Source organism: Paramisgurnus dabryanus, chromosome 1, assembly GCF_030506205.2.
Source record: "Paramisgurnus dabryanus chromosome 1, PD_genome_1.1, whole genome shotgun sequence".
In the NCBI taxonomy this organism is placed as follows: Eukaryota; Metazoa; Chordata; class Actinopteri; order Cypriniformes; family Cobitidae; genus Paramisgurnus; species Paramisgurnus dabryanus.
In genome coordinates, this window is record NC_133337.1 from 48,747,624 (window position 1) to 48,763,427 (window position 15,804).

The following is a 15,804-nucleotide window of genomic DNA, read 5'->3' on the forward strand; positions in this document are numbered from 1 at the left end:
CAAACTTTGTTTCTAAAAATAAACATATCTATTTATGGAAAAGGTTGATACAACATTAATCACTATTATTGCATTTATGAATAAAGAAACTCTGACAACAAAACATAGATAATCATCTATAACCTAGAATAATAAAACCAAAAATAATCAACATACATATGAAGTGCTTATGTAGGAAGTAGGTTACTGTGCTTGGGTTCATAAACAAAATAACTCAACCATGTAGGTAAACAGTGCAGCAGTAAAGGCTTTATAACAGGGTATGTATCCAATCTGTTAAACAACAGACAGATCTCTATTGCATTTAATCCCCTTAACAGACAGAGACCAACAGAATACAATGTTTTGCCTTTAACTAGGACATTGACTGATGTTTATAAAGCTCTGATCATTTTCTTTATTTTTTATAACAGGAATATAACAACATTTAATAAATAATTTATTAATTTGTATAGACCGCTTCATCGGGCGCACGTGCGGTGACGCGATATGCAGCTGGTCCGAACTTTACTTCCGGTTTCTGTTTGTTTAATGGTCTGACTAGTTGCTGAAACTGAACTCTTAAACCAATACCTCATCGAAAATAACAAATGTTTTGGGTTCCTGTGTTGTTGTTAATTTTGCTTGTTATATAAATAAACTACTTTAAAGGACTTTGTTGTTATTTATTCTTCGCAGAGTTTACCGGAAGTTACGTGGTGACCACGAAGCCGCTTGTTTATGTTGTTACTGCTGAAACCATGTATAAACATGTCATCATATTAGGGTATATGTCAATGACTTTTGACAAGTAAATCAATGAAATAAAATGTAGACAGTACATTCTCGATTAATGCAAAAAAAAAAACATTTCAAGTCAAAACTTAAAAAAATAGCATGTAGTTGCCAACCTAGATGCAAAAAATATAAGCTAAAGACTGAACAGACTGCAAGTTTCTTCAAGTTCATGTCAAGATCATGTCATGGTCAGACTGAACTTAACAAAAAGATAAGTACAAACTATCCTTACGGGTGGTGTACTGTATCTGACCTGGTTTTAATCTCCACAACTAGTGTTCTCCATTTGCTTTCACAATGCACTGTAATCGTATTGTCAGGGTATCAACAAAGAGACTTAGAATAAGAATCATTCAGAGTAATGATCCATCTCAGTGTATGGTGAAAAGCTGTCTTCATCTATGACAAAAGCTTTATATTGTACAGTACATACATTTGTCAATACAAAGACGTTATAAAGCATAATGAGAGCAATATGAATTTGTTTACTCATTACGTTTAAAGTCACCCTGAACAAAGAAAGCTCAAACATTGTGCCTGAGATTGTGTTACAGATGATCCAGCATTAAACTGATCATTTAATTATGCCTAATCTGTTTTACCCTGCACAAGCCATGTAAGGATATGCACTCAGGAAACATAACAAACCCACGCAAGCATCCACGCAGGGTGCTTCCTATTTGTTTTTGTACTTTAGACATCCTGCTGGTTGGTCTCCATGACGATGATGATAATTTTCCAAGGTAACTTTTTATAAATGGTTTTAGTTATTTTCCTATGCCTTATGAATGCATTTTAATTTACACTACATGATTGTATGCCCATTAGAGCAACATTATTCATGCACATTTAATGACAGACTATTTAAAATCCATTAAAAACATGAAATCCATGTGGCAGGCAAAATATTATAACACAAAACAAAACTCCACACATATATACAAAAACTACAAAAAAACAAATTGAGCACTAAAGACATTAGTATTTGCTTAATCTTATGTCACTCAAGCCAAGATAACAAGCATATAATGTCACTTCCTACCAGTAGAGGAGAGATAGCCCATCAAAGTGTTCTGCCTGCATGGACTGTCGGAGCAAAGCCATTACAGGTCCACAAGCATCTGAGGGTGTATTATAAAGTCAGCCTGGTCACCGGGCAGAGGGGGAAACTGGTTCAAATCGGGTCAGTCTCAAATGACCGAGAGACAGCAATTTGCCCAGACAGTAACAGACATACTCCTACCTATTCACTAATCTGTCCTGATACCCCGCGTCACGTGGTCTGCCTCACCTCTCATGTCACTGAGTTTGATGACTCTCAAAATCTGACACTGGACGAGTACAGTCTGCATGACTTGGACATTAGTCCTTAATTAATCATAGTCTAAGTCTATTCAAAGAAAAACACAATAGAAACACAAATTAGTTACACAACGCGAGAAATGACAAAAATAAAATTGCAAAGTGATACTCTTACACTCAGGTTTTACTTCAGTATGTAACCATAATTTAACTACGCATTCGACGTAAAACCATATACCAAATGTACTTTTTTTCTTATTATAAGAACTCGTTGTTAACTTTTCCTATAGTTTAAACACTCACGTTTACATATAAAGTAACCCACAATTTCGTCAAATGGCGGTCTTTTTTCAAGCGTAATCCTTGAATCTTTATAATGGCCCAATCCGAATGGCCGTTCCTCAATCCGAAGGCTGCAGCCTCCGGAGGTCGCATTTGTAGGCTGCATACGTAATCAAGACGTATTATTTTTAGAATATTAACAATTATAAAATTATACTATTATTCTTATTTAATTGTGAATTGTTGTAATATGGTTATGACTTGCGAATGTAATCCTCATTTAACCAAGCCTGATGACGTATGGTATGCAGCCTACACATGCGACCGATGCGATTGAGAAACGGAAAGAAGGACGGTTGGGTTGCACTTTGCAAAATTCTACTTTTGACCAAAAGAGGGAGCTCTCACGTTGTTTTTATCTGTTGTGTTTTTGTCAATCAGAAAACTGATTTTAAGTTAATATTATAGTATTTTAAATATAATATAATATTATAATAAAAGAAATATAAAACACATATATATGGCAAGACATCAGATAACTGAATGGCTTCTGTTCTCACATTTTTTTTAATTCCATGTGCCCAATGAAGCTGTTATACTCTTACTACAGTGTTTCTAATCTAGATTTCAATTTTTATTCTACTTAATTATATTTATTTGCCATTTTGTACCACCTCATTCTAAGAAATGATGTAAGAAAAATCTAAATAAGGTGACCAGACCTACATTTCAATGCAGGTTGCAAAGTGAAAAGAGTGAAAAGAAGATTGTCCAGAACGTTGCTAGATTGTCGCTATTGATTTTTCTTTAAAAAAATCTAAAAAGTCGCTAAATATAGAAAAGCATGTAACGTTAAGCAGGTCGCAAATTGAATTAACACTGGTGAGACCTCCAGTCGGCAGATGGCGCTCTGAACAATCGCTCATCCACACACGAGACGCTCTGTCAGCTGCTCATCCTGGCACACGCGAGCAATGACGTGGATTTTCATCCATTGCAGTAAGTGGTAAATCTGTGAACGGACTCTGTTCATCTACTCTCTGGAATCTGGATTGTTTCTAAGCATCTTATCTGGTAATATCTTTGGTTCGTTGCAATCAGACATAATATTAGACCGGGCATGTCTGAATTCAACTTTATCAATGAAAACTATTTCACTTTGTTCCATTCAGTTAGCTGTCAAAAGTTCTTACAGTCATTCTTTCTGGGATTTAACCAAGCGGAGCCTTATTTGACATGTTTAAGTCATTATGTTTTCTTGTATTTTTGTGTGTCCAGTAAAAAACAACATCAACATGAGTAAAGGCAAAGTTGAGAACCTTAAAGACAACATTGATGGCAATGAGGCAGATCTCAGTCTCAGTAACCTTACAGAGGTGCCAGTAAAGGAGCTGGTAAGTCTTCAGTACATTATTTTTACCAGGCAGCAATAAAACCTTCGTGTAAACTTTTCAAGTATTCAAGCTTGGTTACTTTGTTAATTTAACTTTATTCTGAGATTGTGCTATCACTATGTATACTGACGTTTTAATCCTCTGTAGCTCCAGTGTGTTTATAAACCCTGTCCATACAAATGATGAAGACAATTGACAATTAAATTGTATTGAGTATTTGACAATTGAGCATTGATTTCTGTGCAGGCTGCATTTCCAAAGGCAACAAAGTTGGATCTGTCGTGTAATAACCTCACAACCCTGACTGTAAGTAGCAACTCCTTTGTTTATAAATGTATAACATCTACAGTACCTTTAACTTGTAATTATATACAAGTTACCTTGTTAAAATTCATCGTTATTGTTGCTCCACCAGGTTGAATTCTGCAGCTTGACTCACCTTATCAAAATTGACCTCAGCAAGAACCAGCTAGTCAGCTTGCCAGAAGAATTTGGACAACTTAGTAACCTTCAGCATCTGGATTTATACAACAACAAACTAAAAATGCTTCCGGTCAGCTTCTCGCAACTCAGGGTGAGTACAGAGTCTCATTGGCATCACCAGTATCATCTCAACCATTAGAACATACATGCCATGCGTTTATTTTTATTTTTGTGTTAATACGTTTGTCAGTAGCAAATAATGAGGAAATGATTTATTGTAGAGTCTAAAATGGCTGGATTTAAAGGATAACCCATTGGAACCAACACTGGCCAAGACTGCAGGGGATTGCTTAGATGAAAAACAATGCAAACAGTGTGCGTCTAGGGTAAGTGAAATAATAGTTTAAGTATCAGAGAGAGTGATTGAATTAATAATCTTGATGGTTTCAACTATCACAAATGTCTCAGGCCCTAAAGACAAAAATGATATATATTTGTCTTTATTTAGGTTCTCCAACACATGAAGGTCTTGCAGGAGGAAGCAGACAGGGAGCGAGAACGTCGATTGTTAAAAGAGAGAGGTGGGGACTGATAGTCTGACTCTGAGCCACAGTTGTGAATAATGTTTAACCTCCTAAGACCTGGTGTGTCTACACAAGTGGACATCACATTTTTTGTTGTTTGCACCATAATACTTCATTCTGTGTAACTGGAACCTGTTGTACACAAATGTGGACAATATGCTGCGTTCCAGGCAGGTTTTTGAGCCTGTAAATCACAACTTCAAAACCAGGACTCACGACTCTGAACTTGGGAGTATGCGTTCCAGGCAACATGTAGCCCGTGTTTTTCCAACCTTCTACCCGTAAAAGTCCACTGGAACTGCAGTCAAACCCATGACTTCCCACCCGTGAACTCGTACTAGATCGATGTACGCCCAGTTCAGAGTCGTGAGTCGTGGTTTTGAAGTCGTGATTTATGGATTACAGGTTGCCTGGAACGCGGCATTACACTGCTTCATGTTCAAAGAAAAATATTTGGTTATTTATTGGTTCTTCCTGACCCCGAATAGCTGGAAGAAATCTAGAATACAAGCCAAACCAAAGCTCGAGTCTTAGGAGGTTAAGTAAACTCAAATATTTTTGCAATCTATTTAGTTGCATTTTTATTTTAAATAATATTACCAGCATGACATTTTCAGATTCAAAATTAGGTGAACATTTCTTAGTATTCAAATGCCCACGTTTTGCTTAAATCAAGTTTATATTCAACTAAGTTCGGGAAGAGCATGGTCATTTAATCCTACCAAATAGCATGAAGAGGTCTCTATATGTGACTCTTAACCTCAAATCCAGTCATAAGGGTCAATGTTTTGAAATTGAGGACAATATTTGGCCAAGATACAACTATTTGAAAATCTGGAATCTATCTGAGGGGGCAAAAAAATGTAAATATTTGGAAAATTTTCCAAATTAAAGTCCTTAGCATCACATATTAGTAAATTATAAATACATTTTGGTATATGTATGGTAAGAAATTTACAAAATATCTTCATGGTACATCATCTTTACTTAATATCCTAATGATTTTTGCAAAAAAGAATAGAGAATTTTGACCCATACAATGCACTTCTGGCTATTGCTACAAATATACCAGTACGACTTTTGGCTGTTTTTTGGGCCAGGTCACACCTCACTTCGGTTCCGTAAAAGTTTTTGCAACCTCATCCCCATCGCCTCGCTCTCAGCAGTCCCTCCCCTCGGACAGCACGCCAAATATGATTTATTATCATATCCGATTACATGTAAATGCAAACTCGAAATTAAAACATGTACTTAATGGACAACACATATTTGTGCAAAACCTGATGATCCATACTATCCCGGCTGAACAAGCTGCTATCCTTAACTTGAGAAAGTTTCAATAAAATCAAGAAAGTCTGAAATAGGTCTGGATCCTAAATATTTTTTCTCCTTTTACATAAATTGTTGTGTTTAAATTATGTACATCTATTTTTATTTCCGTACAGAACTAGAAAAGAAAAAAGAAGCTAAGCAGAGAGAAAGAGAAGCCAGAGAAAGAGAGGCACAGAAAAAGAAGAAAGCTGAGGAGAAAGAAAAGAAGAGGCTGGAGTATCAGGCTCAGATGGCTGCTCTCGCTGCACAAGAACAACAGAAAAAGAAGAGGGAAGAGAAAAAGAAGAAAGCTGCTCAAAATCAAGGTATGTTTACACCACAAAACATGTTTATTATTCCAGCGTCTGTCAAAAATAGATATTATACTTCATGTTCATAAATATTAAATTATTGTGACCTGTTTTATTACACTGACTTCTCCACAGGCAAAAAGGCTAAATCAGAATCTGTGGCCAAAGGCAAGCGGTCCATCTGCTCCTTGTTCTTCTTTTTCCTCCTAAAACTCCTTCTCCTGCTTATTGTCGGAATTTCAAGTGTTTTAGCAGTTTGTCAGTTTACTGAACTGAGGAAAGAGGCATACTGTGTTCCACTGAACCTACACTTTGAAGAGACCGTGAGATGGGCTCAGGGACTGGACATTGTGCAGCAAGTCATTCAAAAATGGTCTGATCTCCGAGGATAAAATGTAAAAAGACATCTGTCAACGATCCATCCTGCCCTGGATCTGAACCAGCAGGCGATGCATTGGGACCAAGTCACAGATCTGTCTGCAGAAATTCCTATGGAATTGATTTTCTCTTATTTTTAAAAACTGCCATTTAATACTATGGATCAGTCTGTGAATCAAAATTGGTACCGTATGTCTATAAACTACCAAAAACAGGACAGGAAAGAACTTGAAATCTTCAAGAAACAGTTTATGAATAACATTTGTGAGTTATGCAACATTGTACAACAACATCTTGTAATAAAACTTTTGATGATTTTGATACGCTCATACATCTGTCTGGTCATATCAAGGTGATTAAAGAAAATCAAACCTTAAGTTAAATGTATGATGTGCAACAACTGTTAAAAAAAAAATGCTACTTGTCCTTAGCTAGTAGGGATGGGTATCGATTCAGATGTTCCGGATCGATTCGATTTCGATTCTTTGATCGGTTCCGATTTTTATACTCGATTCTTGATACAACTCAATGAATATAAATTTAATACAAATACTTTATTTATAAAAAAAACAGTGAGCATAAGTTTACAAGTGGGTAATTAATTAAAAGAATTCAAGAGCCACCAACCTGTATATTGCACTTTTTTATTTTAGGTACACTTGGGTACATTAAAACAGAACCCATCTCTAATTTTCAAATGTATACAATTATGTTAAATACAATAAAATTTGATGCAAGATGAAAAATGTATGCTGAAAAAAGTCAAAACAGTTGCATTACTTGATCAAACAGGATCCGGTTATTTCATAAAAAAATAGATTTGTGGCCTTTGAGGATCGATTTTTAATCGACCACGTAAAAAAAAACAGTTAATCGAATAAATCGATTTAATCGAAAGCCCTATTAGCTGGTGTGCTTTACCTAAAACTAGTTAGAAGTTTGGCTTATACTGTAAAAAACATATAGGGGTGGTTTGCCAGACAGGGATTATCTTTAGCCAGGACTAGGCATTAGTATAGGAAATATATTTTAACAAACATGCCTTACTAAAAACATTACTTGTTTGCATTTTGAGGCAAAACAAAGGGCATTGATGTATTTTAAGATATGTCAGTGTAAGTTGTTTTTAGTTTGGACAGCTCTTACATTTATTTTAGTTTACTGTAGGACTAGTCTAATCCCTGTTCGGGAAACCACCCCATAGTGTATAGTATCATTAATATAATCAGCACTTTAATTGTAAAACAAAAAAGAAAATCAGCCATAAGCCTTATTTTAAAAGATCTTTATGTATTTTTGATGCAAGGAAGTTAATATCATTTTCTACTAAATTTACTGACATACAGGAATTTGTTTAAAATAATTCATTATGTTTTCATATACATACACAAAAATTAAGTAAACATAAGCAATAAAAATATATAGGCTAACTATAATTTATATCCACCTTTCAATCTCGATTATGCAATCACAACATGCTCATGCAGATTAAAGGCTTTAAACTGGCGTTTACAATCCAGTTTCTTTATTTCCATGGTTAAAAATTACACAATACGACAGCGATACAGTACGATGTTTAGTTGTTTTGATTCATACATACTTATTACACAAATGTTACACTTAAAAAATGTCAAATACTAGAAGTACATCTGCTTTTTGTGACACAGTAACTAATGAATACTTAATATTGAGATGCGCCATAAGGCTTTATAAAACATACTATAATGTAAGCATCTTCTGTGAAACCAAACCCTTTTATTAAGGCTATTCACAGAGGGAATGGTGGGATTCCGACTTGTCTACTGTCTCGTGCCTTCCCGTATTCTCTCTGCACCATGAAGTCCATGTTTCCAAACACAGTCTTGTGTAAAGCCTCATTCACAGTGACCCCAAGAGTAATCTCTCGAAAGACCTCGCTGACAGAGAGCTGCAGAGACAGATAAATCCATTCAATTTCAGATGTGTTAATAATAAAATAATTATTACTAGGAAATTCACTTTGTAAGTAATTAAAGTCTAATTAAAGTTAAGTTGTCCTTTCTCACCTCCCGGAAGTGAAATTTCTTGAACATGGCAATGCTGATTTTGTTATCCAAACCAATTTTGACTTCAAATTTTTGAATTCCTAGTTTGCTGATGCCTGTTTAGGTAAAAACAAAGTATTGTACAGGTTAATAAGAGTAGTTACTGTAGTACTGAATCTTCATAATTCAACTTTTCATACCGTAGCACATCATCATCCGAGTTACTTCTTTGCCAAGTCCTTTTCCTCTATACCATGGCACTAAAGAAAAAAAAAAGATGACCAAATGTTGCTGCCAGATCCCAGTTGTAAGGCAGAATTCATTAAAAGCACTAAACACCTATTACCTGCGATCATGATCTCCAGTTCAGCCAAAGATGGGTCACTGGGGTCTGTCAAAAAAATGTTGACATCGCCCACCATGCATTCCTCCTCTGGAATACTCGGGTTAGCCCATTTCTGCTTGTCCAAAATGATGAAAGTGCACTCTGTGGGACAGCAATGACAGATGAATAAACACAGTAACAGATCAAGCTAAACAGGGACCATGTGCATTAATGCCAATAGACACTAACATGATATATGTGCATGTGTAAGGGTGGACGCTCACTGTCGTCATCTTCTCTCCAGCTCCGTTGCATGTCATATTCCTGCTCCAATGTCAAGGGCTCTGATGCAGTCAGCTTCTGTAGATCAGGAGAGGACATCCATTGATGATATCTAAAAAACAGGAATCAATTTGATTGTAAAGGAACTACTAACATCACCCCACAAAATGATATGCTGGTCCCGCTATATAATACCTGGGGACGTGATCTGCATTGTAAGGTACCAGCACTACCTTCTGCCCCTCTAGTAACGTATCTTCATTTATCTTCATTATAGGTAGCCTGTGAAATACAGTTACGTTAAGGCACATAAATTGGCAGTCTTACTAGCGGTTCAGTATTGTTGTCGCTGTCATACCCCAAATTCAATGTTGAAAGCAGAATGGTCGCTTATAAAACATCCATCTGTTTACTTTAATGCATATTCAAATTCAAATGATAGACTACAAACTGTCTGTGTCATGAATTTTACGGAATTCCTCGCATAAACAGCGGCGCACAGAAACTGCGTCATCACCATGCGTCAAAACGATAGCGCGATATGACGTTACCGATAAGAACCACGAGAGGTCGCGGTTCTCAAAGCCAATTTTAGAGATCTGTTACACTGTATTTCTGAATTTGGCAGACGCTTTGATCCGTGCATATAGTCTATACAATTTCATGGTATCGAAACTTTTACCTTAGGGTTGCTAACGCAATGAGCCTGCATTGAGCTACAGAAACACGTCATGTAGACATATCATATATGTTAAAGGGATAGTTCACCCAAAAATGAAAATTCTGTCATCATTTACTCACTCTTATGTTGTTATAAACCCATATACATTTATTTTTTTGATTACACAAAGGAAGATATTTTGAAAAATGTTTGTAACCAAACCGTTCGTGGTCCCCATTGACTTCCATACTGGGAAAAAAGAATACTATAGAAGTGTTTGGTTGCAAACATTTCTCAAAATATTTTCCTTTGTGTTTAATTGAGTAAATAATGACAGAATTTTCATTTTTGCTTGAACTATCCCTTTAAATTGATTATTAGAGAATGAAGCGGCAACAGGTGATCATGTAACGTGTAATAATAATAAAATAAAATAATAATAAATACATGTAATATTAGTAAACACAAGCTAGCAGAATTAATAGCATGCTGTAGTTAGTTTTTTTCTCACAATTTTACAATTAAATGAACATAAAAGAGAACGTTAAATAATTCGTTTTTATAATAAAATATTTTACAAATAATTTTTGGACAATTTTGTTTTCATTTGTTTGATAATAGCACAAAACTGGAACTTATATTCTAATTTAAATGTTTCAAATAAAACGCTTTCTATTAAATGTTGTTTTAACACAATGTATATGTTTTCCTGTAGGCCCTAACCATAAAAAAAGAATGTAAATGCACTGCAATATAAAAATGGTCCCATTATAGTTCAACATATTATTGTACTGGCCTTGTGGGAAGCACATTCTTTGGTCTAGGTTTGGAGCTCAGCTTTCGCGCAGTCCTGACATATTTACCCATTTTTATTTTAGTCCTACACAGGAATATTTATTTAGCACTTTTTTCACTGTGATAGTTTTGTTATAACCAAATAAGCCATCACTGCTTGCTTTGTGGAGGCCAATTCAATTTTGAAAAGGGCAGTTGGTTGTGTATTTACATAAGTAGTTCACCCAAAAATGAAAATCCTGTCGTCATTCACTCACCCAAATGTCATTTCAAGCCCATATGGCATTCTTTCTTCTGCATAACACAAAAGGAGATAATTTATCAAGTATTTTGCTTGATGGTTTTAGTAATGGCAGTACATTATATCTCAATTTTATGTGTAATAAAGCACCCAAGGGAGCCAGAAAGAAAGTATCCATGGCTTGCTAATCATTTTCAACATTGACAAACAATCTAATATTTATGTCCTTTCATCATAAAATCATTTGGCACATCATAAAGTCAAATTGAATGCAGCTCGCATTTAAATACTGTAACTTCTCTATCGTGAATGGCATTTTTAGCTGAACCGCCCCTTTAAATGAGTAAGACAGGGCTGTTCTTCAAGTGACCGGCTCAGCCTTGTCTAAACTGACACACTTTACTGATACGTGATGCATTTGCCACCATGTTTCTGCCACAACCCCTATGCCAGTCATCTCGGCATTAATGAAAGAAATTCATTCAGCTTACCCGCCGGGAAAGCGTCTATCACTCCCCTTCTCCAAAATTAGTCTAATGGAGTTCCCTCAGCCTGGTTCCTCTGAGGTAATGAATTAAGTGACAGTGAAGGGGGCATAAGGATGGGTGGGCCTTCGGGCCCGCCTGTAAGATAGACACTCGAGTGGGCAAGACAATCCATCTCTCCTTCTCAAAGCTCTTCATCTTGTTGATGTGCCAGATACAAATAAACACAAAGCAGCCGACAGGCCGTAGACCGAGTTTGAGAGGGAAGATACAGGAAAGATTTATTTTACTGACAGGCCACCCCCTCAAAATCTAGCACGGGGTGATTATTTTTGTAATTAATATTTTCCAACTTAATGATCCTTTTCGACGTGCCCTGTTAAACTGCACAGGAGAAATAAACAGCCTGTTCTAGGGCTTAAAGTCGTGATTGATGGCTGTCCACTCTTGTCAGTTCAGAAAGCAGTTTTATTGGGACGGCTTTATAAGCCGTAATGCAAGCAGAATCTGCATGCTTACGCTGAAATTCAATGTATACATTTAATTGGTATGTGTGTTCCCTGTGGATTGAACCAATGACCTTTTGTACTGCTAACACAAGGTACCAATTGATCTATAACATTTAGGACATACAGGAAACTGTATGGATGAATGGTTGGATTTATGATATAGTAAGAGTAATGAGACACATTCACTACACTTTTAAACAATAAGAACTACACTGAATAATAATTACTATTTAGCACACCTGTCCTTCATAAGCCTCTCATGTGGGATGCCGTTGTTTGTAGAAATATTCTCTCAGTTTATTCCATCAGGAGATGAATGCAAATTTAAACATCTACTCCAGATGTGATTTTCTCGTTTCTTGTTCTTTGTATATTGCATTGTGCAAAATAAACTGTATTACACATTTTTGCCCGAAAACCGTATAACGGAATAAATGTAAGGTAAATTGGTGCGAAACAAACTTTATGAAAAGCTGATAGTCATTTCAGATGTGCAATTCAGATTTTGCAATTCAGATGCATAATGATATGAATTTTTTGCCTTGCATCAATGGATGTTATCCCTACCCAAATTCTGTAGAAATTACAGTATTACTGGCAACTGTTTGACAGAAACTTACTGTAGATTTAAATGTATGTACTGGCTACAGCTTTTCAAAGTTAAATGAATATTCAACATTAACTAGTCTTTATCTTTACAGAATAAAACTTAAATATCAGCATTCTGGGAACTAAAATATAAAGGAAAAAACTAAAAAAGGTTGATGAGGATTTCTGGTTCCCACAATGCTTTGCATGAGGCTGTTATTTTATTTTTTATTTTTTGTTTTTTTCTTTGGCATCAATAAATGCAAAACTATAGCAAATCAAGCATGATATATACAGACAGTACTGTAAAAGTCAGGATTTGAAACTCATTTCTTTAAAGTTAAAGTAGCATAATTGTTTTTACCATTGATAAAATACCAATAACTGATTTCCCCTCCTGGTAAAATCTGAAAGCAGTGTTTCCTATTTGTTTAATTTAGGCTGAATTTTTTTATGTTACATGAAAACATTCATTTAAAAACCAAATTAACCTTCCAAAATATTTGATTATTTTTTTTCACTGTTGACAAATATGCAAATGAATCCATTAAAGTTTAATAGCGTTAGACGATTGCTTCTCAGAGAACAACAGCGCATAATTACACTTGTGTTGTATTACTGCATGTCTGATGCTTTAATTTCACAATTATTTTCATAATTCAATGACATCAGAGTACATTACCACATAAAATGATGCTTTACGCAAGTTGATAATGTGTTATATTATTTATGATTATATATGAGCAAATCAAAATATGTTATTTGTCTTTTAAACTGGGTGGTGGAGTGCAGGGACGTGCACAGGAATTTTTAGGGGCAGTTGCTCTGACCTAAATAAAGGGCACCCCCCCTCCTAAAATTTTTTTTAAACTCACGGCCTATATGAAGGACTGAGAATAACAGGGTCTTTATTAAAATCAGCAAACATGTTTCCCTAATGCCTACCAAAAAAATTGTAGCCTAGGCTGCTTGTCTGCAAGCTATGATAGCTATCTGCTATCTGTCTGATTATTTAGGCTTAAACGAGGCAAACTCAGCCTAGATTCAAGAGGATTTTAACAGAGGTGGTGGAAGGAGTAGCCAAAAACTTTACTCAAGTAAAAGTACAAGTAACTAAATAAATAATTACTCAAGTAGAAGTAAAAAGTATGCAATGAAAATAATACTCAAGTAGCGAGTTACTAGTTACTTATGAAAAAATAAATCTAGATATACACGCGCAAACACACACACACACACACACACACACACACACACACACACACACACACACACACACACACACACACACACACACACACACACACACACACAATACAGTGCCCTCCAGAAGTATCAGAACTGTAAAGACAAGATTTTTCTGTTTGCTGTGGAGACCAGAAATTGGTAAGATAAATATCAGTATGTCAGAAGTTTAGAATGTCACATTTTATTAACCTCTGTTTATGTTTAAACACATGCTTCAACTACAAAGAACAACAGCATTAAATGCTGATTTATGTGTGTTGTACACAAATGCACATAAGTAAATCAAACTGATCCTACACATTTTATGCTTTTCATGTGTAAACAATCAGGACACAGCTCAGTGACCATTAAAAAAATAATAATGTGACAGATTCTGTACTTTTGTCTCATGTTCATCTTTTAATGTTTAGACATTTCTTGACTCCACAACAAACAGAAGAATATGTGTAAAACTGCAACATACACAAACAGTACAGAAAAAAAGAATACAAACACAGAATAGACAAGCATTTCAAATTAACAAATTAACTCTAGTCTCAATGACGATGTAGCTTATAGCTGAAATATCAGACAAGTAAGCTGACAACAGTTTTGCATATGTATAAAGTTAGAAATCTCCTATGGTCTGAGGACATTGACAGTTTACACTTACATAAAAATGATTTTAGACAAAACTCATGTTTTCTTACGTTGTCATGTCACGTGTGTTTTGTGAGAATCACTTACATCAGACAGTACAGTATACAGCGAATCAGACGTCAATCATCGATGGATTTTCTTCAATCTGTGCTTCAGTGTTTCTGGAGGTTGCACGCGTTTTACTGTGTCTGACGACGAACAGGTCGCGTGTATGTAATGGCGGGTACATGTGTGAAGTTTTGCTTTAAGTTAAAAGATTGGTAAATTCATTTCCACGTCACCCAAAACTGGTTATATTCTGCGTGTTTCTACATAGGTTACGAGTAAAACAGCTTCGGACGATTCCGTTTTTGCAGCGATCTGAACAATTCATTCAAACTGATTCGCGAACCAATTTAAACGTTTGGCCCATTCGCTTTGTAAAGAATCGACTCAAAAGACTCGTTTATTTGCAACACTTTGTAAGGAAACGACTCAAACGAGTCATTAATTCGCGAATGCGCCAGAAACACAAGATAGCAATTTAAAAATAAAATACAAATTTCGTAATTAATTAAAATACAGTAACGAAGGAACGCTGCATAGTGTAAACGAAGTAAAAGTACAATGTATTTATTTTCCACCTCGGAAGGGCAACTTGAGTCGAGAAGGGCATATGGGCAGTTGCCCGGGCAACCTGAGCAACCCCCCTGTGCACGTCCCTGGTGGAGTGCACTGTCTGAGTGTTGGAGCCTGAAAAAATGTCAAAACTGTTTCCTAGCTGTCACTGGGGCAGTATCTCACCTAACAAGTACCTTCAAAGAATGTAAATATTGGTACCAAATGTATACACATCTGTATCTAAATTTTATATATTAGGACCCTTTAAAGGGCACAGGCCCAGACAGGTTGGGACCATTTTTTTTAATCATTTTGTGGATTTGGTTAAATTTAATTAAACACAATTTGTATTCATTTCACGAGTTTGCATTACCATGTAATCAAATATGAAATAGAGCTTATTTGGCCTGCTGTCCGAGGGGCTGTCTGCCGTCTGGTTGGATTACATGACCATGCTCTTCCCGAACTTAGTTAAATAGAAAATTTCATTTAAATTTATCCACGATCAAAGTACAGATGTGAGCTAAATAAATAAATAAAATCATTATTTTATCCCTGATAATTAATCAGTTTTATATGGTGTTCATTTCTACCTACCACAGTAAGGAACCAAATAAACCATGAATGTAACACTTGTATTAAAAC

At 35.6% G+C, this 15,804-nt stretch overlaps 3 protein-coding genes across 4 annotated transcripts in view; 1 reads left to right on the forward strand and 2 right to left on the reverse strand.

The window, feature by feature from the left end:
* Nucleotides 1–2,000, reverse strand: part of stxbp4 (syntaxin binding protein 4) — a 33,659-nt gene extending 31,659 nt beyond the window's left edge. The window contains exon 1 of the mRNA XM_065262883.2: nt 1,820–2,000. Coding sequence (XP_065118955.1) covers nt 1,820–1,881 — 62 coding nt within the window. The 5' untranslated portion in view covers nt 1,882–2,000. The remainder of the gene's footprint in view (nt 1–1,819) is intronic.
* Nucleotides 1–9,919, reverse strand: part of nat9 (N-acetyltransferase 9) — a 298,893-nt gene extending 288,974 nt beyond the window's left edge. The window contains exons 1-7 of one of the 2 annotated variants that reach the window (XM_065262759.1): nt 9,752–9,919; nt 9,589–9,675; nt 9,396–9,505; nt 9,133–9,273; nt 8,987–9,046; nt 8,808–8,902; nt 8,516–8,689 (exon numbers count right to left, since the gene is read on the reverse strand). In XM_065262759.1, the coding sequence (XP_065118831.1) occupies nt 8,531–8,689; nt 8,808–8,902; nt 8,987–9,046; nt 9,133–9,273; nt 9,396–9,505; nt 9,589–9,665 (642 nt within the window). In that variant the 5' untranslated portion in view covers nt 9,666–9,675; nt 9,752–9,919 and the 3' untranslated portion in view covers nt 8,516–8,530. Of the gene's footprint in view, nt 1–8,031; nt 8,690–8,807; nt 8,903–8,986; nt 9,047–9,132; nt 9,274–9,395; nt 9,506–9,588; nt 9,676–9,751 lie in introns of those variants that run through there. The other variant, XM_065262757.1, reaches the window with a different exon arrangement.
* lrrc59 (leucine rich repeat containing 59) lies at nt 3,302–7,093 on the forward strand. The gene is made up of 8 exons (XM_065262756.1): nt 3,302–3,435; nt 3,640–3,755; nt 4,002–4,061; nt 4,171–4,329; nt 4,460–4,564; nt 4,687–4,759; nt 6,208–6,399; nt 6,520–7,093. Exons 2-8 carry the CDS (start codon nt 3,657–3,659, stop codon nt 6,774–6,776), a joined length of 945 nt encoding a protein of 314 aa, XP_065118828.1. The 5' UTR covers nt 3,302–3,435; nt 3,640–3,656; the 3' UTR covers nt 6,777–7,093.
* Nucleotides 9,920–15,804: the final 5,885 nt, after the last annotated feature.

Excerpts from the sequence above, each read along its gene's own strand:
- lrrc59 (XM_065262756.1), top strand. The coding sequence starts at position 3,657 with ATGAGTAAAGGCAAAGTTGAGAACCTTAAAGACAACATTGATGGCAAT. Across the intron at positions 4,760-6,207 it reads TCGATTGTTAAAAGAGAGAG|AACTAGAAAAGAAAAAAGAA; the intron begins GTGGGGACTGAT and ends ATTTCCGTACAG. Across the intron at positions 6,400-6,519 it reads GAAAGCTGCTCAAAATCAAG|GCAAAAAGGCTAAATCAGAA; the intron begins GTATGTTTACAC and ends ACTTCTCCACAG.